A 27,971-nucleotide genomic window follows, 5' to 3' on the forward strand; every position below is an offset into this window, starting at 1 on the left:
TTATACTTCTTCATTCAAATTAAATCCCAAAATTTACCTTTTCTTTCAAATTAAATCCCAAAATTTACCATTTCTACCCTGGCTTCCAAAATCCTTCTCAGAATAAGTCTGATATTTACTCCTTAACCCCCTCTTTCCATAAATTCTTTTATATTAGGTCCAAATGATACCAAAGGGCCTCATCCTCTTACAAAACCATTTCAAAATAAGTCCCTTAATTACGCTTTAACCCCCGGAACTAACATCCCGATAATTATTATTTGTTTTTGGGCTATAATAAACTAAAATAATAATAAAATTACTTCTTGGGGTTTCGGGTTTATTATTTAATTATTCTATTTTAAAAGGGATGTTACATTTTACGCCCATATAGTGCTTCATATACCTTCAGTATATTTTATATTGTTTGGATTTTTCTATTCGTCTGACCATCTGTTTGGGGATAATAAGTTGTGTTGAGAGTGACACGAGATCCCAATTTACATTGCATGCTTGCCCAAGAATGAGAAGTGAAGCTACTATCATGATCGGAAATAATCTTTAGCGGCACACCATGTCTTGCAACAGTTTCATCCAAGTATACATGTGCATATTTATCCATTGGAGTTGTTTCACGCATGGCAAGAAAATGTGCACTCTTAGTTAGTCAGTCGACAATTACCCAAATGTTATCATTTTGTCTAGCAGTCTTTGGCAATTGGAGCAACACTAGACATAAAGTCAGTTCAGAATTTTATTTGCCTATCCGGGGGAAGTCCAGGCAAATCATTGGGGAAAACATCAGAATATTCATTAACAATGGGACCATCATTTACAGTTTTCTTCCCCTCTTTTGAGATATCAGTTGTATAGGTTAGATAAGTAGAATACCCCTCTGATATAAGTTGACGAGTTTTTAGGAAAGAGATTATTTTTAAGATTTTAAGTCTTTGTTTACAGTAGACATAAAATAGAATCCTTCCCTTTGATAGGGATGTGTACCATCTTTTTGTAACATGAGAGTTCTGTGCAGTTCTTTGACAACCAATTCACGCCGAGAATAATATCAAAGTTGGGTAAAGAGATAGGAATCAGGTTACCAAGAAAATTATAACCTTCAATTTTTATGACACAATCTTTATAGACTTTATCAGCAAGTAATGATACACTTCCCGCGGTATCTACATGAAAGGATTAGGCGAATGTATAACAGGCAATTTGAAAAGAATGCGCAAATTCATGAGACACAAAAGAATTTGAGGTATTAGAATCAAATAAGATATGAGCAGGTCTAGAGTTTACGAGAAATGAACCAATCACAACTTTCGGGTCCTCGTGTGCCTCTTCTATGGTAATCTAAAATGTACGACCTTTAGCTAAATGAATGCCAAACTCTTCAAACTTAATTGATGGCGGTGCTCAAATCTGCACTTGCTCGTCATTCTTTATTGGGCTTTCGGTACTAATCTCCGAGTTAAAAACTCAATTCTTATTGCAGACTCTTACTCCTTTTTAAATTCGATTTATAAACTCAACCGAAGATAAGGTCTTCACTTTTGCTACAACAATAATTCAAATGGTCATATTCTAATGACCTTTGATTTCATAACGCAAAAGACATACAACGAATCATACTCTTATTTCTATTAGTCAAACACTATCATAGAAGAAACCTTCCTTCATGTTCTAATGTGATATAATATTTTCATAACTAGTAGCATTTCTAGCTAATGGTTGCTTAATCCTTTAATGAAGGTTGTTATACTTTTATTGACTACCTCGACCATCTCCTTCTTCAATCTTCCGACTGAAGTTTCGTCGCTACACAAGACATGGTTCTCTGAACCAATCAATTCACTTTGCAGATCTATATTAGTCAGACTAGATTCTTTATGACCACTAAGGTCTGAACGAAAATCATTTTCTTAGTAACCTTTTGACTTTCCTTGATTCAAGTGTGAGTCATGTGCTTCCAGTAGTATAGGCCTTTACTACTATTCACACCTACTCATACTCATCCCAAATATTGTTTCGTAGTTTTCCAAGTCACCATTCAAAAGTTTTCACAAAGCAACTTTTCACACCTGAGTGTGTTCAAACAAGTACATACAAAAATTTCTCTGTAACACCAGATTCCTGGTACGATTTCTAGTTATGTATTTTTCTCATTTTGCCTTGGACTCGGTGAGTTGGAGGCCCGACTCGCCGAGTAGGAGCGATTTTGGCACGGGATTTAAGCGAGGGACTCGACGAGTCGGGTCCCAGACTCGGCGAGTCCGTGCTGGATGAGTAAAACCCTAACCGGGTGTTTGCACCCTATTTAAACACTCTAACTCGGCCTCCCTTGTCCCTAACACTTCCAGAGAGCTTTAGAGCGAAACCCTAGCCCCCATATTGTTCTTGTGAGTGATTTTTGGCTTTGTGAAGGAAGTTTGGAGCTTAGAAGAAGAAGGAGGAGGTTGAAGAGTGCAAGGAGGGGAAGTAGATCCGAAATCTACAGTGTGAGAAGCTTCCATTTGAGTAGAAAAGTTCCTACCTTGATCACTAGTTCATTAGATCCCCTTTTTGTCCCTAATTGGTGGTTTTCAAGCCTTAAAACCTCAAACTCCATGTGTTATGCTCTATGTTCTGAAAGGACTTCGGATCTAGACCTTATGGACATCTTAGAAGTGTAAAGTCTCTGTGGTTGAAGTGACTGAGGTCCCTATTGAGTGTATGACCTCATAAAGAGCTTGGAATTGCCTTTTGGAGCTCATAGGGCCATGCATGCACGTAAAGTTTGCAACTTTACGTGATAAGCATGCCCTAGGAGCTTAGATCTATGGTTTGGAACCGTTGCATGTCTCGTATTTGGTCTATATGGGAGGAGGGTTGAAGGGACTCGGCGAGTTCTATGAAGATGGTCTTAGACTCGACGAGTTGGATGAACGACTCGGCGAGTCCTATGAAGATTGTCTGGAACTCGACGAGTTGTTCTTCAAACTCAGCGAGTCATATGAACTGTTACCGAGTTAAGAAGGGTTTAAGTGTAGAAGGTCCAACCCTTCGTAGTTGCATGCGGAATTAGCAATTTAACATGTAGCAATAATCCCAGAAACCCAAATCCTCAAGATGGATGCTCTGGTGAGGATTTGGAAGCGAGTAGGAGATCTGCTCGTGGGACTCGGCGAGTCGTTCTCGGACTTGGCGAGTCGGATCGCGAGTCGGTCTAATCGTCCCAAGTAGTGGGTTAAGGGTGACTCAGTGAGTGGGAAGAGGGACTTAATGAGTTAGTGTTGGGATAGTAGGAGAGGGACTCAGCGAGTCTGTGCCATGACTCGGCGAGTCCAGTCAACTGGAAGTTGACTTTGACCAAGGAGTTGACCCTTGACTAGGGGTAGGTCAGTTATTTGACCTAAGGGTATTTATGAGTGACTAATCTATGTTTATGGGTTTATAGCCGGAGGATTACCGGTGCAGCAGTCAGACGTCTAGCAAGCAGACTTCAGCAACTACTTTTCGAGGTGAGTTACCTTCCAGTAGCGGTGGGTCTACGGCCACAATGTCGGCCCACCAGTAAGGATCGTATGTTAGATGTTTGTCTTTGTGATATTCATCTGTGTTGCTACTACATGATATGTTATATGCTAGCATGATAGGATATGTGATAGTGATAGAGTTCGGTTGTTAGGACCGAAAGGGTAGGTTAGGCACCCCAGATATGCCTAACAATATGTTATGATATGTTTAGCTGCTAGCATGATATGCTATATGAGATAGAGGTAGTAGAAGGGGGGAAAGGTCCCCGAGATTCGGTCATTAGGACCGATGGGTAGGTCGGACACCCCAGATATGTCTGACGATAGATTATGCTATGATATGTGTGATAGTAGTAGTAGGGGGTGAAATAGTCCCCGAGGTTCGGTTGTTAGGACCGAAGGGTAGTCAACACCCCAGAATAGCTCGACATGGGTAGGTCGGCATCCCAGAATGGTCGTACCGGGTAGGTCGGGCACCCCAAAAATGCCTGGCAGTATGTATGTGATATGATTGTATGGTATGTGGTATGATGGGGGAACTCACTAAGCTTTGTGCTTACAGTTTACAGTTTTGTTTTCAGGTACCTCTTCAGCGAAGGGGAAAGAGTTGGCGCGGTAGCGACACATCATACACACACATTGGTTTTTCCGCATTATGAGATGTTATGGGATTGTACTCTGACATTATGATTATTTTCATGCTTTGGTTTTCAGACACGAGATATGTTTTATGAATTGATATGTTCGGATGATGTCTTACTGCTAAAGTTTTGTTAACCACTTAATTTAAAATGAAAATTGTGGCCTGTATTTTTGGGACGTTACATTCTCCTAGACTCAACTAGGGATTTCACGTTTCTATCAACATATCTTAGATTTCTTAAATTCACCTTCTAGAATTCTTTTTATGCATAAGCTCGATCTAGCATGTCCTAATATTTTTCCTAAGTCGATAAGAATTTCACTTCCAAATTCTTCATATAAATTCTTTCACGGATAGTGTCTACTCTGCAAGACAAACTATACCAGAATTACCCTAGTAGTATGGAGACAAACAGTCTCCAACTATCCGTATCATCTTCTAACTCATGCAAGTCACCATGCACATTTATTCATTTCATTATCCTTTCATGACATCGTCGTTCCTTTATATGAGAAAATTTTCTTCTCATGGGTGTATCTTTTAAGTCTACTTCATAGAAATTTATCATAGGAAGTCTGCATTTTAACTGCATCTCAACATGTTCTACTAGCTTCGACTTGGTTCTTTGTCATTCCTAACAACAACATCTCTTCCCATCCCATACTATGAGTTTATATCTTCTTCAATTATGTACTCTACCTTACTCTAACTAGTAAGTCATTCAGCCTAACTAAATGCCTCATTTCACCATCCTAATCAAGTATGTTAAAGTCAGCTTAACACACTATGGAACTTTTATAAGGATGTGATAGAATTCAATTGTCACTCAGTATTATTAAATACTAAATCTGAGCATCTTGTATAGGGTTACATATCAGCTCTTACCATACCACTCAAACTACATACTACATTACAATGTTAGGCAAAGTCTTGGCCTATTGAGTCTGAAAACTTTGTTAGCCTTTCCTTTGATCTTCATTGAATTCTTCTAAATCTTGCACGACATCGATTTTGATATTTTCGAAGTATTTATCACCATCTTCAGCTCTTCTAACTCTGTAAGCAATCACTGCTTCAATCTAGTCTACGATGGAACAACTTCATGGATTACACCAAAACATTCATCTTGTCCGAATGTACTTTGAACACACAACATTCATCCAAAGGTGTTATTATTTAATCAAACATAGATTGAATGTATAACACCACTCTATAGGTATTAATACACTATTTATGGTATCACTTGATACATTTTATTTTACGATATCCTATAACACCAGCGAAATTAGGGTCAAAATTTAACTTTTATAAAACAATAAGTGGGATATACCAAGTGGTATATATCGTAACGAGGTTTCCAAAAATATAAAGAACACTAAAATCCGAGTTATAACGAAGAAGTTATGACCAATCGAAGATCCGCGACAATACCGTTAAAACACTGTTAAGCGTAAAATGCGAAATCCCGATAATATACTTTTTAGCCTTAGGTATCTAAATGAAAGTCATATATATCATTAAACCGTGAACATACATAAAAAGAACGCCCAAATCCGACTTCGTATAAGGAAGTTATGATTTTTCGAAGCTTCTGACCTAGTAGTAGACAACTAAAAACTCGAAATAGAGATCGAGCGGTCTTTAGCCGACACAACCTAAACGAAACTTGAAGATCCCGACAATAGGAGCACAACAGTAAAAAGTCTGACGAAAATGGACACCAGATGAAGGAGTTATGGAATTTAAACGGACTTTTCTAGGTCCGGCCTATTAAAAATAATATAATAAAAATAAAGTCAAAATTAGCCGACGAAGTCTAAACGAGAGTTGTATAGCCTTTTCTTAGCTACGCGTAGATATAAATAATGTCAAAAACGGAGTTCGTATGCGAAAGATATGATTTTCTGAAGTTCAGGACACGAATTTCGACGCTGTGTCAGAATTGTTAGTATTCACGACGTGAACAGTCTGACTGATGCATTTCAGAGCCACTTGACAGATGATGCATGCCATGGCAAATTTGGGACAAACTCACGACGTGAACTTCGATTTTTAGCCTATATATAGAAATCGAAGCCTTTCGAGCTTGGCTGCTCATTCCTAACCTCTCTCCTACTTCTACTCTCTGTTAAGCCCCTCTAAACCACCCCGAAGCCCCGATAACACTCCTGGAACACGACGCAAGGCCCGACGCCCAGAAGTTCCCGAGACACTGCTTCTCTCCAGTCGAAGTACTGCCTGCGTGAAGCCCCGGGTTTTATACTCAAGCTCTGAAGGAAGTTCTATACTCCCGAGATCCCCGAGAATCCCGAGATTTCAACTCTCTCTAGTCAAAGTTCTGCTCGATTCTTCTCTCGACTACTTCAAAACAACCACTTCAATCAAGTGATTTCATACCCCTACAAACACACTTTAAATACGGTTTTAACCGCTTTTAAACACTTTTAGGGGGGGGGGGAATACAAAGTAAACACACGGCTAAAATCGTGTGAAACATCGATCTTTTGCTATACTTTTCATACTGTTGTTTTAACTATCATATGAAGTTGTTATCATGCAAAACACCTCACAACACAACTTTACCCTCTTGGGATACAATATGTCGTATAAATAGAAATATGTTTTATTTATACGTTTGCATACTACATCATATCAAGAGTAACCATTTTCAACTATAACATGATGCTTTTACAAGAAAACTCAACTCATCATCACGCCTTTGTAACACGGTAGAAAAGGAAATCATTTCATACAAACGATTTTTCATCATATTACTTGTGAACTTGTTGTTAGCCATCAAGTGAGTTCATACCCCTTTTATACACCTTCAAATACTTTATAATGTACTTTTAATACATTTCGGGGGAGAATACAAGTAAACACCCGGTTAATCCCGAGTGAAAATGTGAAAACTCTTGTTATACTTTGCATGCGTTAGACTTATACAAATGCATATATCCAGGGTAGCCATCCTTGTTAAACTATTTTATGCATTCAAAGAACTTATGATTTTATGCTTTGTCAAACATTATGAAAGAGGATAAACATTGCATACAAAACTATCACTTCAATACAGATTTAGTTGAGAATCCGTTAGACTATTACATCTTCATTGCTACCTTTTTGTTAAAAGGTACCACCTAAAGTCCTGTCTATTATAACCAGAGTCTTCCGTTTGGAGAGCGTGTCAAATGTGTATAGATCGATACTGGAAGTCATGATCCCGCGCCCTGACTGTTAGCTACAGTCCTTTGGGTGACAGTTTGTCATAAACGTTTCGACGCCTGAAGACCGTCGCCACAGGCATCTTATGTTTATTATGGTTATAAAACTCACCGGATAGACAATTATTATGGTATTCTGATTCTATGAACGAGTAGCTATTAAAACTATTATTCATCTAACAAGTGCGATCTTCTTATAGCTTTATTATATAAAACTATGTCTCAACCTTTAAGCATGCCATTTGCTTGCGATTTTCGGTCTTAGAGACTGCCTGATACTTTAGGAAAATAAGGGATTTTCTTGTATCTAAAACAATCAACTAATATGAAAATAAGGGATTTTCCTGGTGCAACTATTTACAATTCACAACACAAACATTCATATGCATTTCATACTTTTATAAGAAAATAAGGGATTTTCTTGGAAAATGCATGAACTTTGGAATGGCATACATTTTCTCAAAACCGCTTATGAACTCACCAACTTAATTGTTGACACTTTTTCTTTGAAATAACTTGTATTCTCAGGGAACCGCTAAGCAGGTTTGGAAATCATCTTTTGGGGATTAACGTTCTGGCGTTAATGACTTCTTTTGAAACATGTTATTGTATTTATATTTTGAATATGTAACAACTACGATTATGTAAAAACTTTTAAATATTTATATATTTGGTGGTGTGTACTTTCCTTACTATGCAATTGTTATGATACTGAATATGACGTCCTCCGCCCCCGAACGTTTCCGCCGTTCTGGTTTGGGGGTGTGACATATCCCTTGACTGTTTATTTATGAAGTTATCGATGTCAACTATCGTAGGTCTCCTTTTCACCTCGAAAAGTTTCATGCAGATGGAATAGAAGAAACATAAACAGTTATATCGACACGTGGATGCTTTGGAAGAGAAAGAGTGACACCATGTATCTCCAAGTCGTGCCCGCGCTTTCGGGCATATTATTTATCTTTTAGCACATATTGGCATATAAGGCATCTCCCTTAAACTATGCTAGTGTATACTATAGCAAGTGAGGTATTCAACCTAAGGCATGCTAAACCAATTCAATTAGTATATAATATTAATTAAGGCATATACCCTACTTAAGTCTTTCCTGTGGTTTGTATCCATATACTCGCAATGAATTCATTCATATATTAAATTTACGACTGTTTAAGTCTAAATATCAATCCGTGGTATTTAGTTCACTTAAACTACTGCTCTGATACCATGACTGAAAGACCCCTTTATTACTCCAAACATGCGACATGCATATTCATAAACATATTTTACATGTATGGTCTTATTACAAAAGACTAGATGCAAACCGACTAACGAGGTTTTTATAAAGTTTTATATATTACATAACTTCCCATGAATTTATACACTAAATACAAAAGCTACAATACTATATATTCTACATCTTCTAACAGTACATAACTATAATGGATGCTTATCACCTGCAATAATTAACCACTGAGAGGGATAAGCGGTGATGCTTAGTAAGTTCAATAACAGTTACAATATAATGTTATGCCATATATATATATATATATATATATATATATATATATATATATATATATATATATATATATGACAGAAGCAAAGGGTGACAAAGAACAACAAGGGCAGATGAGTATCATATGACAGGCTTTCCTTATCAATGAATAATCTGATTCAAAGATTTACAATCAATGAAATACAAAAATTTCAACATGATATACATCAATAAGACTTCAGCCCAAGTGACATAGAAAATAAACGATTTCTCATTATCATTTTGCTAGCAATTTACAAGCTTTCAGCCCTACCTAGCCTTCTGCCAATGCCAAAGTGATGCTTAGTCATTCACTTCATGGACAAAGGCTACATACCAATACCAAAGTGATGCTTAGTCATTCACTTCGTGGTCAAAGGTATAGCTCCATTATCATAATAACACGGGTAAGCACATCGCACATATAACACATAGCATATAATTGTCCCTATATTGAACTCACCTTGAAATAACCGAATGATAAAATGTTGATTTGGGCAGCACTTCATCTCTAAAAATGACTTTCTTTGACGAAACCGGCGATTTCGTTGAAAACCGGGCCTTGCGCGGGCGGAATTTCAACTCGAAAAACTCTTTTCTCGGGATCTTCGGGCACTCCGGGGCTTGCTTACGATGCTAGGATGATATTCTAAATTTAGGGGTATTTAATGTAACATAAAGGAAAGTAGAGGGAGAGATAAGTGAAAGTTGTAAACAAAAATCGGATGGCTTCGATCGCTATTTATAGGGGACCGAAGCTCCTCATTACGTTGGGCGTAATTTCCTCGGTACGCGAGGCGTACCGCCTCGCACATCTCTTCGTTGGGCGTACGGAGTGGATTAGCTCGGACACGTCAAGGCTACGACACGTGGCTCTCATGCGAAGGAGTATGGAGGTTGTCGGACTCCGAATCACTTTCACGAGTACGCTGGGCGTACTCTTTCGGACCAGCCTCGAAGTTTGTGCCCAAAACTTCAAAAATTCGTATCTTTCGCATACAGGCTCCATTTTGACGTTCTTTATATGTATGCGTAGGTGAAAATATGGTCTACGACTTTCGTTTAGACTCCGTCGGTTAATTTTGACTTTATTTTTAATATTATATTTTTAACGGACCGGGACATGAAAAGTCCGTTAAAAATTCATAACTTCTTCATTCGACGTTCATTTTCATCTGTCTTTTTACCTTTGTACTACTATTGACGAGATCTTCGATTCTCGTTTAGGTTGTATCGGCTAAAAATTACTCGATCTTTATTTTGAGTTTCAGGTTGTGTACTGCTATGTCGATTCCTAGAAAAATCATAACTTCCTCATACGAAGTTAGATTTGGATATTCTTTTTATGAAAGTTCTCGGTTTAACGAATACTACAACTTTCGTTTAGATCAAAAAGGCTAAAAAGTAGTTTATCGTAAACTCAGTTTTTACGTCATATGGTGTTGTGTCGGTTGTGTCGCGAAACTTCAATAAGTAATAACTTCTTTGTTATAACTCGGATTTCAGTGAGGTTTTCGCCTAAACGTTTCTAACGAGATAATTTACAACTTTCAATAACATTATTTTTACTTATTTTCAACTTAAATTTTACATTTTTGTTAATTTCAATATTTGACTTTTGATTGGAGTCTCGTAAGACTTCCAATACTTCCGGAATGATTCTAAACATAGTTTTATTTCAAATCTCATAAAACTATTTTGTTAGAACTCAATGCTCAAAACCATATAATATTTAATAATATTCATTTTTTAAACTAACAAAAGACGATAATTGAACGTGTATGTTACACTTTCTCTCTCTCTCTCTCTCTCTCTCTCTCTCTCTCTCACACACACACACACACCTTTCTCTTTCTTTACCATTGTTTTCACATCCTAGGTGTGGTAACGAACCACACAAAAGTGTGGTATAAATGATGTGGTTACTACATGTCAAAGGATGGAGTGCGGTTTTTATGACACCACTCCCTACAGCCTTCGCGGGAGTATGATCCACGACAAAAAAATATTCCAAGCCGTTTTTGGGCCGAATCTATGAAGATGCAGCTTATGTCATTAATCGAATATTTCCACAGCAAGGCCTTCGATATTTATCCCCTCTCAGGAAACTCTTGAACATTAAACCCAATATAAAAAAGGTTATAATTGAAAATTAATAATTGGGAAAAGCATGAATTCTCTATAGAATATACAACTGAATACAATCACTGATAAAAAAATAAAAAAAATGAATTTAACGTTAACTTTACAACAAATATCTACGATGCGACTATATACCCTTGTGTTAGTAGTGAAATTGGGCTACGTGAACAAAGTGACGACGTCTCTACGGTAACCTCGAACAATCAAAATCCTAGGAATATTCTCCACCAACAAATCCATATACTCCATGTAGAAATAGGCCGGGTGGTTGAGTAGCGGAGGCGGAAGGCTGACAAGCACCACCGCGGCCATTCTGGAGTGGTACATAATGGTAGAGTTCAACTTAAGAGTTGTGTAAAGAAACTTATCCACCTGTTGCTCATTCACAACCACATTCTTCCCATCTGCCATTAACGGCTTCCCTTCCTTCTCAGCCCTTTGTTGCATCTCTGCCAAGTAATCCTTAATCCGCCCTTGAGCCTTGGTAAACGCCTCCAACGATTCATCTTGAGTTTGAGACGCGCCGCTCAGATGGTCCCACGAGTTGATTGAAATCACAATGACTTCAGCTAGCATTCGAAGATCATAAAGAAACTTTTTGACGTCAGCTTTAAGCTCCTCCGCATCGGAATCCTCCTCAGCTGCACAAAAAACCCTAATCTTGCAACTCTCAAATATTTGTTTTGTTAGAAGAAGTTGAGATAGAAGCAACATGAGACCGCCGTCTCTGACGATCCAATACAAATCGATCGTCCCGTACTGTCGTTGAAACTCATTCGGCCATTCATCGAGCCCTTTCACTATCACAACCGCTTTATTAGCAACAATACAATCGTTGATTATCGAAACAAAAGTGGCCGGAATCTGCCTCAGATTCTCCCGACGCCATATCTCAGGGTAACGAATTACCACTATATTCGGCTTAAGATTACCAAGCCCCATCGTTTGCACAATCCCTCGGAAACCGTCGGCCATGGTCGGGGCCACGATTATCTCCGCCACACCCTCACACTGTCTATAGTCGGTGTACGCAGCGAGCTGCTTGCATGCGCTTTTGGCATTTTCGGCACACTCATAGTAGTCCCCATCAAGAATGGACACAAATATGGACATCCCCCTGCCTTTTTTCTTCATACAGTTGGCAAAATCAGCAAGCTTCGGATGACAAGGTACATTTTCCGGTAGCTGACCCCATGGTCGACAGAAAATTAGGGGTATCGGGTACCAGTTTTTAGGATGGACATTGTTAGCTGTAACCAATTAAAATTAAAAACAACAAGGTTAGATACACACACACACACACATATATATATATATATATATATATATATATATATATATTGTATAAGAACCAATATTTATATAGACTAGACGACCACGACCTGACCTCCTAAAGATCGAAGACTACGAAGAGCTAGTTGAAAATAAGCGCTCTTTAAACCGTCTCCCCAGTCACCGGCTTTTCCCTTAATGCTGACATACCAATATATTACGCTAGCAAGAGCTAGGGACACCACCGTAAATGACCAAGAAATCAGAAACATGATTACTGCATTGACCAAATCATATACAGTTAAAAAGAATCAAACAAATAAACCTATTTTAGAATTTAGATAAAATGAATATCAGCTATTCAGCTTAGATCATATACGGACCGATACATAGACATGCTCCAAATAAAGATGCACTCCAGTGATGAAACTTCCAGCGAGGACGCCAGCTAGGCGCATCTAAGAGATCGAGAAGAAAACATGATAAATTGACACCCGCATAACACAGAAGATAAAACATGGTTATGGTTGGGGAGATGAGGTCCAAATTCCCAATTATGACACACCCAATACACAGTAGTGTTGTAAACAAGGTTGCCACATGAGGTTCACCGGTATCCGGAACCTTAAAGTAGTTAAGAACAGGTAGGATGTTATCATTTGCAATTGCTGCAAGAAGACGTGGGGCCCCCGTAAGGCTCTGTAGGGCCGCACCTAGAGTTGAAAGTACAATGCCTACGTATATGATTGTTGAAGACGGCCAAGCAATAGTAGCCGTCAGTAATCTGTATAAAAACTTAAAAAAGTTATTTTAACCCAAAAAAAAAGTATACTATTAAAAAGTTGTTTGTTACCTATCTGTATAAAGTTTCTCCCTGGTGGCAACAGATCCAAAAAGGAATACAGATATTATGTACAAGAAAGTAGTGGTGAGTGTCGCGGCTAATGTCCCAATAGGAATGGACCGTTGTGTGTCTTTTAATGAGGCTGAACGATTAGACCCCGCCATAATTCCCGTTACAGCAGGGAAAAAAAGCCCTACCAATGCACTTTTTCATGGAAAAAAGTTAACAATATAAAAATTTTGTTGATACTTGGTAGTTACATGATTCTGAAACTTACTTGAAGTTCCAGTATCTTTCACCATCAGGATCAGGTATTCCAGCATCGTTTGTTTTTTGGTAAAAGGAACCCCAGTTCTCTCTGAAAGAGTCTGAACTCAACCCAGTGATTCCAACTATTGTATTGTATTGTATTAAGAAAAAAGTAAGGTTGGTTAGTTACAATTATGGTTTTTGGAGAGGATAAGAGGGTTAAGGGTTTGGAAATAGTACTTTCGTTATCCCTGCGTGCGAGAAATATCCCGAGGAAGATGCAAAGGAGAGAGAATATTACAGGTATAAGAAAGGCTGGTGCGACCTTGTTAATCATTTTTACACCACCAAAAACTATAAAAACTAAAATGATTGTAACCACAACCCCATAAATTTGCAAGTCATGTACACTCGGAGTTGTAATTGGTTCTTCAACCCCCGCTTCATTTATTTGTATCACAGTCTCTGTCAAATTTCACAACTATATTTTCAAAGTTTTGTTTTGATTATTTTCAACTTATATAGTACATAATAATAATAACTACCTCTAAAAATGCCAGCCTCTGGGACAGCACTTAAAAATGTCTCCACTGCTCCCAGGACATACCTACAAAAGGTCAACTATAAGCAACATGATGATGATGGATGGTAAGTAAGTATATATTCTGACATACATAGAACCGGCAACTGCATTTCCTAGAAAGAAACATAATCCTATGCTCACTCCAACTTCAGGCCCCAAGGCACGACCTATGAGGTAGTAAGGTCCTCCACCCTAAAGGAAAAACAAAATCACAAAATCAATATCATCATCGATATTATATATATATATATATATATATATATATATATATATATATATATATTAAAGGAACCAAGAATATCCACCTTCATCGCACCATTAGTTGCAATTGCACTCAATGATACAGAAGTCAAAATAGTACACAAGCCACATAAGGTAACCAACAATAGGGATTGGCTTATGCCAGCGATGCCAACAATCCTGCCAAGTTTCAATTCACATTATACTCATAATCCCGTCAAGAATATTCATATTCCTGGTAGAAAGATAAAAGAAGATTCAAAACATTTGCACAAAAATTTATGTTATGTACCAAGAAAATCGGATGTAATAGATGATTCCCAGAATGTTTTGCAAGCATGGAATAAAGACTCCCATCATTGTTCCCAATTTGTGTCCATTGCTTACCTGCACTAAGTAATTCCAAAGGACATGAATTATGATAGCCAACCCAACACTTAGGATGAGAACCTTCAAGTGTCTATTTATTATACTGAAACCAGTTTTAGGTTAGGGTAGACTCAAAACCAATTACTTTTGAGCAGAGTACCTTTGGAATTTGGTCAGCAACAGAATGACCCTCACCGTTTTTGGGACTACTAGGCACAGAGATCTGCTCTCCTGTCATGCTGATATGGGAAGCTCAAAACATCAATGACAAAACAAAACAAACAAGTGATTGAACATAAAAAACTAATGTCAACCAGAGTAGAGATCAAAATCTCCTAAAAGAGAGAACAACATGCAACATAGTTTTGATTTTTCTTTTTCATCAAAAGAGCATATTTCATAGAGATATGAAATAAATGACAGTTGTGCAAATTAATAGCCTATTTTGTTATAGTATGAGTATCACAGTTTCCCACCATCAGATCAAATACAAATACAAATACAACCACCATTCATTGTAGATTCAGTTAGTAATAATAAAGAACATTGAAGATATTTATTTTATCCATGTGTAGTGTGTAGTGATCAATAGCTCACAACCAAAGTGTACAAAACTTAAGTTGATGTAAAATTATCAAATAAGCATACATACCAAAAGGAATAATTTGTACCTTTTAAGACCAAGGATATTTACGAGAGAATCAAATCCAAATAATTCCAGTTTAGATTCTCCCCGACCACCATTTTCTCCTCCTCGGTCATTACGTGTTGGTTCTTCTCTGGCACCCGTGCTTGTCTGCCTAGTTTTTACTTTCCTGTCATACATAATCTAATATTTCAAGCTATTACCAAAGCATATACAACATGTTGCCATGTGAAACCCTTTTTACAGTCTACTTAGGTAACTAAAGACTTCAATTGAAGTTTCTTTTAAATGAAAAAACAGTTGAATAGACATAAGGAGAAATGGGATCTCAACTGAACAACACTTCACAAAGTGAGACTGCTTGATGTGGAAGTGTTCAACACATTATGGAGCATTTATTTTCTAATCTCCTTTTCACTAGTAATGTTTAAGAGAAGATCATGGACTCGAATCACAAAAAATACCTCTTCACATATTCAATTGAATTATGGTACCTTTTTTTCTTTCTAAAATAAGTATGGTATACATTTGGGACATCAATGATGTTAATTGGGATTGTTCTCACAATATGACAAGAATTTTCAGGCTGCTATTGCATCTTATTTATACTGTAAATAGACTCTAAGTATCAAAGTTTTCTACATGAAAGCAGTTACTAATATATACTAGCTATGCATATTTTTCGATGTCAAACCTATACAACTTCAATTTGCTGATTTTCTTCTTTCTTATTCCTTAATTTCTCTAGTCCGACCCTTGATTGTTCCAAGTAGTATATGAACGTTAAAAACACAGACGGAGACGAGGAGAACATAAAAAGGAGAAAAACTAACTTCAAGGAAGATGAAGATCCAGGATCAATGGATGACATCTCGAGGACGACAGGATCATTATCATGGGCGACAACTGGGCCGTAGCTCCCACCTCCTTGTCGTGCCGACGACGCCATATCGTCATCGTCAGAACCTTCGATCTCTTGATTCCTCATTCAGTCTCCCGAATCAACAATTAATCAATGGAAACATATATTTGTAAATATGAGGGAGAAAGATGAAGAATCAATCTAATGCCAAAGAGAAATGACAGTGATTTTGTGCGTACAATGGTCTATGGAGATAGAATCTGTTGATTCCTTATTTGAATCAACCATTGATCAAGGGAAGCATGTATTTGTAAATATGAAAGGGAGAAATGGAATGGTGGTGATTCAGATTTGGTGTGTAGAATCTATCTATCTATGTACAGAGAGAGAAAGAAGGAGAAAGGTATATGCAGTATGGAGATAGAAACGCCTTTGAAAGAGGAAAATCGGAAGAGAGAGGTACATGCATAGGTATGAAGATGGAGGGAATGAGATAGGGAGGGTTTGCGTTTTGAATAGACCGAAAAAATAGCTAACTTTTTTATTTATCCAAATTTTAGATTTTATTAAATATTAATGGTGTACTGTAGATTATGAAAATATTCAGGCAAACCAACAACGTGTATGATATGCATTTATTATTTATTATTTATAGATTCGTTATCCTCCCTCCACATGCTTTTCCAAAGCTATTATACTGTCTACAAAAAGTGGTTTTCAACATGTCATCTATAAACGTGTATGATATGCATTTACCATGTATATGTATGTTAATGCTTAATTTACAATTAGATAAAATACTCTTTAATAAATGAAGGTTTTTTTTGTCATATGTCAACCTCTCATTAATTTTGACACTTGTCATTTTGTGGTATTTTAGAAATAAATATTATCCACTTGTCAATTTTTGGTTTATTTCAATTTTTAAAATTAAAGTCATATACTTATATATGTAAAGTATTAAATATGATATATATGATATTAAATTGCAATAAATATGTATCTTATTTATTTTAAAGTTATACATTAAAAAATATTTTATGTTTACACTTTAATGTTTAAATTTTTTTTAAATCAACCCGTGTAATACACGGGTTTCACACCTAGTAACACAATACAATACGGTGATTTCTTTGTGGATCATTATTATTAGAAAATACATTTGAAAATATTATATTATTCATGGTTCCAAAAATAATTAATGATTTATTAAAACTGAAACAAGTCCATATCATTTGGTGATGTATGCAGAATGCCGAAAGAAACAATAAATACCCTTTAAGAACTTGTTTCTACTAAAACAAGTATTGCAATCTCAAATATCTAGACTGTGTTCTATGATTTACCTTTTACCTAATCATGGGAACATGAAATTACCTATATTTTTTTTTAGTTCATCAGCTACGGATATAAGGTCAGATTTAGAAGGAGCATATCAGCAATAGTGATCATACAAATAAGCTCATACCGTAAACAACAAAGTTTTTACATGGAATCATTATATTATATGATGAAATATTTGAGTAGTTTATAAATCATATAAGATTCTGGGAGAAACTAACCAACCAATACAAAAAAACTAAAAATGAAAAACAATGCAATAAGTATTACCAAAGAGAAGTGGATTCAAAAACATAGTATACAACAACAAGAATATAAGATTAAGACACAAACTTACCTTAATTAAACCCTTTTAGTTTTAACATATCTTATGTCGGCTTGTTGCTATTTATTTCCTTACACTCTAAAAAAAATCTAAAAAAATGAAGCAAGCCAACTTTCATCTCCCTCCAAATTTGTGAATACAAAAAGAAAAAGAAAAAGAAACATTGAATTACTGCTGGTCTGAACCAATATCACCCCACCGAACCTTGTACTTGGCAGCAAGATAGTGGGAGCAAACCGGACCCCGGCTGCCATACGGGTAATACTCGGGCACAATCTTCTTCTCTTCAAGCTCCTTCAGTACAGGACTGAATAAAGACCAGGCTGCATTCAGCTCATCACTCCGTATAAAAAGCCTTCTTTCTCCTTCGATTGCATCCAGAAGAAGTCTCTCATACGCATCAGGAATCTCCTTTGAGTACCTGTTTTCCAATATCTCATCAAAAACCTCCTCCCTTTTTTTCTTTTTTTTCTTTTTTAAAAAAAAAAAAAAGAATTTTTAGCTGGCACCTACCTTGCTGCATAGAGAAGATTAAGATTACTTCGGTCCAATCTCATCCCCAAACCAGGGACTTTGTTGTTGATCTTGAGATATATGGCTTCATCAGGCTGCACACGGATCACAAGCTCATTTGTTGCCAGGTCAAGATCTGTCCCAATATTCTTGTTGTACAGATTACCAGGTACATGTCTAAACTGCACTCGTATCTCAGCCCTGTATATAATAATATATATATATGTCATGATTAAAAAAAGAAGAAAAAAATTATTAACACAAACCAACCTTCGATCATGTAAAGCTTTTCCAGCTTTCATCAAAAAGGGCACTCCATCCCATCTGGCATTATCAATAAAAAGAGCAGCAGCAGCAAAAGTTGGTGTTAGACTGCCAGCTGGCACAGTCTTGTCATCTGTATAAGCCGGGTACTTAACACCCCCTCTTGTGTGACTCTTATACTGTCCTACCACCACATCATCAAGTCGCAGAGGCCTCATGGAACGTAAAACTTTCACCTGTTTTTTTTTTAGATTTAAAAAATATATATATATACATAGAAAACAATTCATTTTCAATGTTAAAATAAAAGTTTACCTTTTCGTTTCTGATATCTTCTGCATCCAAGCTCACAGGGGTTTCCATGGCAAAAATAGCCAACATTTGAAGCAGATGGTTTTGCATAATGTCTCTAATTATTCCATAATTGTCAAAGTATCTAAAAAAGAAGGGAAAATGAGCAAATGTCCCTTGGAAACAACATAAAAATATGAAGAAAAAAAAAAGAAATGCTTACCCTCCTCGCCCTTCAGTGCCAAAATCTTCAGCAAATATGAATTGTACGTTTCTTATATATTGTCTTGACCACAAGGGTTCAAAAATTAGGTTGGAAAATCGAAGGACTGAAAGATTCTCCACTAGCTCTTTCCCAAGATAATGATCTATCCTGCAAGATAGTAATAAAAAAAAAAAATCAAAATCTTGTTACAATACACAAAAACAAAAAGTGTTAGAAAATTACTAAACTTACCTGAAAATTTGGTCTTCATCCAAGTATTGCTTGAGGGACCTTGTCAATGCAGCAGAGGATTCAGAATCCCGACCAAATGGCTTTTCCACAATTACCCTTGTCCATCCATTTGCAGATGATGCAGATGAGCTGGCACATTTGACTGCATCTACAAAAATATTTGGTGGAATTGATAGATAGAACAGACGATTTGCAACCCTTCCAGCCTACATAAAAATCAGATATTCTCAAATTATAAATCTTGCAAACAGTGTGAGTATCATATGTATATATATAAATATACATTACCTCGTGTTCCTTGAGCTTTCTATCAAGCTCCAAAAAGTTTTCTTCAGAATCATATTGACCAGGATGATAGAAACATCTTTCAAGAAAGTGATCCATCTTTTCACCACAGTTCTCCCTAAAATATGCCATTCAAACATTTATCAAAACCCAAGAATTTTTTTTTTTTTTTTGACAAAGAAATAGTAGTAGTAAAAGATGTGTTCACCTTTGATCAATTCTGCATGTAAGTGTCTTGCTGACCATGGTTCTAAGTTCGGCATCACTCATCTTACTTCGTGCATATCCATATATCGTGAAATGCTGTTGACAGTTAGCAAATATAAAACAATTAAATCCAAAATGGTAAATGGGTTGAAATCTTGAATTCAAGGTTAGAGAAAAAACACGAACCTCAGGGAGGCAGCCTTCATAAAAAAGTGCAAAAAGTGCAGGAAAGATCTTCTTTTTTGCAAGATCACCCGAGGCTCCAACAACTGTTATACTGACAGTAGACTTGTCTTTATCAAAATCAAAGCTTGCAATGTCTTTGACTTCTTCTGGGGGTGGTACCACAGGTACGGATAATATTCCATCTTTCAATATCTTAACAGGATCATCATTTTCAACAGGGGATGTTTTCATGTTTGTAGCACCTATATGTATATATAAGATTAATAGCTAAAAACTAAAAACAAAAACTTCTATATATGTTATGGTGAAAACTTCCAAAAAGAGAAAACATTGGTAAATTTCATGGGGTTATCGATTAAGCTACTACTGAAATTAATCCGTACGTTTTAAGAAAATACCAATAGCCTCCCTAATATATTCCCAAATCCCATATCCATGTGTACCCATACAGTCAATGCATATATAAAGGATTCTACAATGGGTTGAAGCACCAAGGCTTCTTAGCTCATCTTTGTGAGATCTCTTGGATTCTACTCTTATACATAGTTTTGCTGTTGTTCCTTTAGCTAATAACTTTGTCAACATCCGAACCTCGGATGTTGCATTTTCATGTTGGAAAAAGCATCCCATTTCTTGTCCTGAACAGATTCAATTTTTTTATTTTATTGATAATGTATGTTCAAGATTAGAGACATACAAAAAAATATAATAAAGAAGCATGGGCAATTGTGCATACAGTCATAGAAAAAGGTACAAGATTCAAACAGATAGATGATCATTATGTTTTACTGAATAATTATAACCAGATAATCAACCCTATATATTGATGGTTTTTCATCTGCTGAATGTTCTACAAATTCTGATTATTTAAGAGATTAGGGGATATAAGTAATTTTCTCCTGAAATTTCATAATCAAATTTCTTTTGCTAGTATGAAACTGAGTGGTTGATCTTGGAAAAGGTAAATTAACACCAAGGCAACTTGAAATCACACATCAAACCCCCTTGAATTTATAATCAATCAAGGTCAACCCAAATATAAAATGCTTGCTTGAATAACCCATGAGCACAAATTGAGAATATAGATTTTGTGAAAAGAAACGGTAATAATTAGGTATAACAAGGAAAGGAAACTAACTAACCATCTTGAACATGAACAGCTTTCGAGAGTGAGACCCCGTTGGATGATTGTTGTAGAGACAACTTTCTTGAACGACATCGTTTGGGAAGAATTGAGGATAGCCCTATACGTTGATGAAGTCGATTACTACCATTAATGATGGACGAACTATTCGAATAAGCCGATGACGATGGACAATGTGTCGATGGAGAAAACGTTGCCATGGTACTGGTAGACTACACGCACAGTGTATATGAGTTTGTGCGCGTAGATACAGATGGACGGAAGCTATGGATCGGTCGACTTGTGAGTTGAACATGAGAAGAGGGACGTTAATAAGGAAGTTCGGAGTGGTCGAGATGAAGTCCCTTGATATCTCCGAAAGGCTGCCCTGCCTTTGTCTGTTCGCTTTGCAAGAAGCAACAACATCTTACGTGTACGCCGACTTCTGTTCTCGTCTGGTACATTTGGGCTTCTGTTCAGCCTAATTGTTTTAACGTTTTGGGCTTTACGGGCCGAAACATGTTTGCTCTCTTGGCCGTTACCGGTTACCAATTTTACCATTATAACTGTTTTACGGCTGAAAAAAAAAACAAAAAACTCTAGAAAGCAGCTACAGCAAAAAAAATATTTAGAAAGTAGAGATCAAAGAGTTGGGTTTTATATTTTTTTGAACAATGAATAGTAACTTACCAATCATCTTCACCATTTTGTTGTAGGGGTGAGCATGGTTTGGACTGAACCAAAACGGTTTTTATTTTGGAAAAACTAAATCATTGGTTTTTTTCTATTTTGATTTTTCAGTTTTTTAGTTAATAAATTATTAGACTTGACTCATTGCATTTTAAAAGTTCATACTTGTTTAATATATACTACAATACAAATATATAATATGTCTCATCCATTTAAATAAAACTGAAATTAATATATATATATATATATATATATATATATATGGTGTCTATTGTTTATAGGCATTCTCATTTACAAATAATCAATGTGGGATGATTAAGTTAACTATTTCCCTTCATTTTATAGTATAAAAAAAATCTTTATTTTTGAATCTTACAATCGATATGAGATGTAAGTGATTAAATTCTTTTTAAATATTTAATCATCTAACCTCTCCTATCATATAGACGTTTCACTTACACCATAGAATATTAATTGTTATTATTTGATGGATTACTTTATTAATGGTGTGATATTTATATATAAAGCGACGTCATTTTGTGTATTTTGGTTCGGTTCGGTTTTTTTTTCGGTTTCTAGATATAGAAAAACCATTTCGAACCTAAAAAATCGGTTTTTCTAAAAACAAAGACCAATCCATTGGTTTTTCAAATGGTTTGGTTTTTCCAGTTTCGGTTTTTCTGGGTTTTTTTTTTCGGTTTTTGGTTTGGTTTTGGTTTTTTTGCACACCCCTACTTTGCTACCCTCTTTTGCGACACCTCTCCTGCTTACTTCTTTATCTCATCTTACTATGTGTGGAAAGATAATTGTGTTCACATGAGGAGTTTCAACACCAGTTTTGGTATCAACTCCCACCCCCCCCCCCCTATATTCCTACGATCGAGATATGAACTTTCTGATGAACCACATTCAACCATCGACATAAGTTTTTATGGGGGTAAAATTTTAGGGTTTAAAGTTGACAAAGATCGAACTCATTGATTTTAGGCACGTTGGGGTTTCTTCTTGGTTTCTTTCTTATTACGGAGGTTAAAAGACACGAAACTTTAGGTGAATGCAGGCCCGACCCTAACAGTAGGCGACCCGGGTGACCGCCCATGACCCATGTCTTTAAGGGGCCAAATATTTCTAGGCCATATAGTGTATATATAAGAAATTAATGTATGTATATGTTTTTTTGAGGCCCAAGTTAGCCCAACCTAAAATTAACCCAAGAAAGTAAGCAAGTCGGCCTGCAGGAAGCACTGAACGTATTTCATCTGAAGTGGGAATGTAGAAAACGCGAATTAGGGCATTGAATCTTGTTTGTTGTTCTAAAAAAGGACGATGAATCGATAATCAAAACGTCATCCTCGATAATTGAATCATCACCTACATCACGCGAGAATGCCTTGTGAATCGATGAATAGTTCAAGAATAATAATGTTCACGATGCATCTTATACCGCTCCATTATCGATTCAAAACTCGTCATTATCACTCTCGTTTAGTCGTTTCTCTCTTGTTCATCAGAAGACTAATACCATTCCTAAAATGATCGGAAGACTAATCTTGTATTCTGTTGTGATGATTTATGAAGTGAATTGCATTCGCACATTCCTACTCACATCAGCATTCAATTCTCCTCACTTCTTGAATCTTGCAATCTCGCCTTCCCATGTGTTGATTATGTTGATTATTGAACCAGATTATGAGATATCATAATTCATATAAAGTATGCGAGTATGAGTTTTATTTCTAATTTATGTTTCTAATTTTTGAACCGATTGGAGATTTCAAAACTGAATCGAGTCTTGACATACCCATAATTTTTATTTATGGTTTTGTATATCAGTTTTTTTATGACTTTTGTTTCTCAAAGTTTTCAAGTTGTATTTCTGATTTTTGTTTGTATATCAAATTATTGTAGTCATTTTTCAGCCCGAACTGTGAAACCCATTGCTCTAAGTTTAAGATTTTTTAATAAATAAGGTAATGTGTTTGTAGATTTTTGTATGTAATTGTATGATCATAAGTTTTATGTTCCAAAATTTCTCATGTTTGTTGTTACTTGTTCTTTTAGTTTTAGCTTTAAAGTATCATTTTGACTTGATAAGGTAATGTGTTAATCAGAATTGTTGGTTATCGGATTTTTTCCTTTTCTTTTATTTATCAAATTTATGACTTTTGTTACTGATATTTCTGCAGCATGCTTTGATATTAGTCTTCTACAAATTTGAGATAGAAATAAGGTGTATTCATACAACCCTTCGTAATAGCATTGCTTATTTGGTAATTGTGTTGAAAATATTATTTATAGAAAAATGTATGTTAGATAAATTTGATCTTAATGAACTTTGTAATAACATGTCTTCTTTTGAATTTTTATTATATTTATGACGTTAGGGTCCCTTTTTTCTTCTCACCCTGAGCATAAAATTATGTTTGGACCAGCCATGGGTGAATGTCCTCAAATAATGAGATAAAGATAGGTGACGAGTATGTATGTAAGAACATGTATAAGAGCATATACACATATTAAGAGTATGTAAGAGGTATGCACAAGATACATGTAGCAGGGCATGTATGTATACAAAGAGTATGTAAGTTTGGATGAGAAGGGTATTTGCTAATACCCGAGAGATAGAAGATGATTGTAGGCAGTATAATCATAAGAGTATATATGTATGTCTATACATTAATGGTATTGTGTAGAGTGTCAATATATTATTAGACACGTATAGATATTAAGTACTTAATGAGTTAAGTACTATAAGAAAAAGATTAGAATGTCTATTGATGAGACAAAAAGATTGATTCTCCATGGGACTAGTGTTATGTGATGAGTCACATAACAAAGATAGAGATGTAAAGATAGATGGTTCCTTCGGGGACAAGAGACGTAAGGTTCCTACAGGAACAAGAGTAGAGTTCCTACGGGGACAAGTGTTAGATTCCTTCTGTAATAAGAGCATGGTTCCTACAAGAACAAGAGTGGAGTTCTGTGACATCCCCTTATTTCCATAATCAGTTAAAACTTTTTCTTAACACTTTAAGTTTTTGTGTTGCGGAAAATCCCAGTTTAAAATAATTGAGATAACATAAGTTATTCCATTTTATTAAAATACCATGTATGTCACCATTAATACCCAAACATAGGTTGCAACGTAAAAATAAAAAGGTCATGAAATACTAATACAGTCTCGTCTCTTATTTCACTCAACATCTTAACTAGATCCCAACAACCTTAGTTCTGCTACCTGTGATTAGACCTGGAAAAACCTGACACAAGACGACAACCCGACACGAAATTAGCTGGTTTGGGTAAGAGATTTTGACATGTTTATGTAAACAGGTTGACACGACACGACACGATAATTAAACAGTAGAGTTAGGGTAAAGACTTCCAAATCGAAGATGACTCGACTATGACCCGTTTAATTATATATAATTTTTAAAAGTTTCATATTTTTTTAAATGTATTATATATTATAGACTTGTAATGAGTCAAACTCAAGAATTAAAAGTAAAATTCAAACTTTTCAAAGTAATTTAATTTTACTCGTCCTCATCACTTATCCAATTTGTTTCCCAACTCTAACTCTTTCTATTTTGTTTTCTAAACTTACTATGAATTTTGTCATTCCGCCTCCCAACTCTAGTGTTTCACTTTTTCCTTTTTACATCCTCGTCTCCTACTTTCCAACATTTTTAAAATGTTTCAACCCGACATGACATAATATATTTACAAGGTCTAAACCTTAACCCGAAACCTGACACAAAATCGATACAAAAATAAATTAGTTGACACGACATGACACGATAATTAAATAGGTCGGGTTAGGGTAAAGCTCTCTCAACTCGTTTAATGTATTAAAACGAAACGAGACGTTTTCCAGATCTACCTGTAATGCATATAAATTAAGTGGGTCAGGTGTGGGAAACCTGGTGAGATACATAGGGTTTTTAAGCCCATAATAATTTTAATGATAATAAATCATAATAACATTCATACAACACAAACATTATAGGTGTATATAATCTGATGTAAGACCACCTACCATGCCCAATCGATTCTCACAAATCTTAATTTGACGGTCATCTGGAAGAATCACCTTATTGATGAACCATATGAGCACATGTTTGACTGCACAGTTAGGGGATTCTTTGGCTAGTGTTAGTCATATTAAGACAACCAATGTACAAAGTAATTGATAAATATGATATTCCATTTTATCTACGTTTGTGGGTTATAAGTCCACACTATCAGCGTAATTCACCAGACCGCCTAGAATAGTCCAGTGTTGTCATCTACTTTGGTTGATAACCCAAACATACTTTCCAGTTGTATGATCTGGACCCACCAATTTTGGTCATCCAAAAAAAAAAGGACTACTACACTCCGCTCTGATCTTACACTCTACCCCAGAATGAGACTTATAAGATGTTCAACCTATTTGCCCTTTATAAGTCTACGACTAACCAAAATTATAACTCAAAGGCAAATCTGATCTCCAACACAGTTTTTAATAAGAAATACTATTATAGAATACAAATAATATAGAGTATAATTAATACAATTAACATTTAATAAATACTTTTATTAAATTATACCCTTGAAAATAACTACGCACTCACCTGAAAAAACTGGGTGATTCGAGGTTAGGGCAGTGCTTCGCCTTAACACCTTATCCTTTTTAAAGACCTAGATACTAATGACACTAAGTCTTAGTCTATTTTTATATTCCTCGTGACTATAATAATGATAGTCTAGATTCCTCAATAATCTCAATGCCTACATCAATATCTATCAAATAAGGAATAATCGGGTAGGATCATATCATAGGTAGGGCCTGTTTGGTATACAAAGTATACTGTTTGGAAATCCTATTGTAAACACCTCACTAAATCCAGCCTAGATATCATTCTCGTAAGTGGATCAATCAATAAAATGACTTAGAATCAATGATAAATCTTATTTATAGGTTCATAATATGATTATAAATATAAGTTACACTTAAAGCAATATAAGTGTAGCTCAACTTACATAGATTTCTGACAAAAGTCCGGATATTTCGCAAGCAGACCTTCGACTCGAACACTTCTCGCTAAAAACCTCTAAAATCTAGGGGAAAATCGAGCTAAAACTTCATAGAATTGCAAAGAGAGGTTTGTAAAGGTGTGTGAAATGGAATAGGGGGTTGTTGCCTCTTTATAGTTGATTTTTGGTGGTATGCACAACACTCTTTTAAAGGTACGTCATGTTCTTCTGTGACGTCTCCCTCCTTTCTACCACATGGCGTAATTCTGGTGGTTCGCGTCCCGCCTTCTAGAAGTGCGTCGTGCACTTCAAGATTTAATTATTTTCTAAAAATCGTATCTTTCTCATACGGGCTCCGTTTTCGATGTTGTTTATATCCACGCGTAGCTATCCACGAGTACTACAACTTTCATCTGACTTCGTCGTCTAATTCTCACTTTATTTTTAAAGGACTTAGACTGTTAAAACCCGTCTAAAATCAGAACTCTTCCATACGACATTCGTTTTCAACTGTCTTTATATCGATTGATAGGTATTGACGAGATATTCAACTCTCATTTAGATTGTTTTTCCTAATAATCAACCGATTTCAATCAATTTCTTTGTTGCATACTGTTACGCTGAAACTTCAAAACATCATAACTTCCTATCACGAAGTCAGATTTATGCGTTCTTTATATGTACGATTTTGTTTTCTCAAATTCTATGACTTTTGTTTAGATTATTTAATCTAGATAATCTTTTATTTTAACTTTATATTTTAGCCCTATTTATTATGTTTCAATGTAAGATTTCATACAAATATCACATACACCTAATAGCTAAAAAATTCACATAAACACAAACACAAACACAAACACACACATACATACAGAGTCATAACTATTCCTAGCGATAAGCACGAGTGTTACTGGTTCCTACGAAGACAAGAGTAAGATTCCTTAGAATAGAGTTCCTACGGGGACAAGAGTAAGATTCCTTTGGGAATAAGAGTATGGTTCCTATGGTAACAAGAGTAGAGTTCTTACAGGGACTAGAGTAAGATTCGTTCTAAATAAGAGTATGGTTCCTATGAGAATAAGAGTAGAGTTCCCATGGGGACAAGATTAAGATTCATTTGGGAGTAAGAGTATGGTTCATACAGGGACAAGAGTATGATTCCTTC

At 35.9% G+C, this 27,971-nt stretch overlaps 2 protein-coding genes across 2 annotated transcripts; both read right to left on the reverse strand.

Moving 5' to 3' along the window:
* Nucleotides 1-10,713: 10,713 nt before the first annotated feature.
* Nucleotides 10,714-16,492, reverse strand: LOC111889824 (cation-chloride cotransporter 1-like). Its single transcript, XM_052770117.1, has 13 exons — nucleotides 16,077-16,492; nucleotides 15,269-15,412; nucleotides 14,758-14,836; nucleotides 14,521-14,615; nucleotides 14,294-14,408; nucleotides 14,080-14,180; nucleotides 13,951-14,012; nucleotides 13,646-13,870; nucleotides 13,434-13,548; nucleotides 13,166-13,360; nucleotides 12,696-13,096; nucleotides 12,428-12,589; nucleotides 10,714-12,290 (listed from the first exon to the last, which is right to left on the reverse strand). The coding sequence occupies exons 1-13, from the start codon at nucleotides 16,229-16,231 to the stop codon at nucleotides 11,200-11,202; spliced, it is 2,940 nt and encodes a 979-aa protein (XP_052626077.1). The 5' UTR covers nucleotides 16,232-16,492; the 3' UTR covers nucleotides 10,714-11,199.
* A 1,220-nt stretch (nucleotides 16,493-17,712) lies between these two features.
* On the reverse strand, nucleotides 17,713-21,571 carry LOC111889827 (glucose-6-phosphate 1-dehydrogenase, chloroplastic). The gene is made up of 10 exons (XM_023885980.3): nucleotides 21,117-21,571; nucleotides 19,975-20,216; nucleotides 19,790-19,884; nucleotides 19,585-19,699; nucleotides 19,297-19,502; nucleotides 19,063-19,212; nucleotides 18,864-18,984; nucleotides 18,555-18,784; nucleotides 18,285-18,485; nucleotides 17,713-18,192 (listed from the first exon to the last, which is right to left on the reverse strand). The coding sequence occupies exons 1-10, from the start codon at nucleotides 21,316-21,318 to the stop codon at nucleotides 17,940-17,942; spliced, it is 1,815 nt and encodes a 604-aa protein (XP_023741748.1). The 5' UTR covers nucleotides 21,319-21,571; the 3' UTR covers nucleotides 17,713-17,939.
* Nucleotides 21,572-27,971: the final 6,400 nt, after the last annotated feature.

The sequence above is a fragment of the Lactuca sativa genome, chromosome 4 (assembly GCF_002870075.4).
Source record: "Lactuca sativa cultivar Salinas chromosome 4, Lsat_Salinas_v11, whole genome shotgun sequence".
In the NCBI taxonomy this organism is placed as follows: domain Eukaryota; kingdom Viridiplantae; phylum Streptophyta; class Magnoliopsida; order Asterales; family Asteraceae; genus Lactuca; species Lactuca sativa.

Coding starts and splice junctions, on each gene's coding strand:
- LOC111889824 (XM_052770117.1), bottom strand. CDS start 16,231: ATGAGGAATCAAGAGATCGAAGGTTCTGACGATGACGATATGGCGTCG. Junction 14,013..14,079: donor AATGCAGTTGCCGGTTCTAT/GTATGTCAGAAT, acceptor GACCTTTTGTAG/GTATGTCCTGGGAGCAGTGG. Junction 13,549..13,645: donor CGCACGCAGGGATAACGAAA/GTACTATTTCCA, acceptor ACAATACAATAG/TTGGAATCACTGGGTTGAGT.
- LOC111889827 (XM_023885980.3), bottom strand. CDS start 21,318: ATGGCAACGTTTTCTCCATCGACACATTGTCCATCGTCATCGGCTTAT. Junction 19,700..19,789: donor ACATGCAGAATTGATCAAAG/GTGAACACATCT, acceptor GGCATATTTTAG/GGAGAACTGTGGTGAAAAGA. Junction 18,985..19,062: donor GGCACTGAAGGGCGAGGAGG/GTAAGCATTTCT, acceptor CTTCTTTTTTAG/ATACTTTGACAATTATGGAA.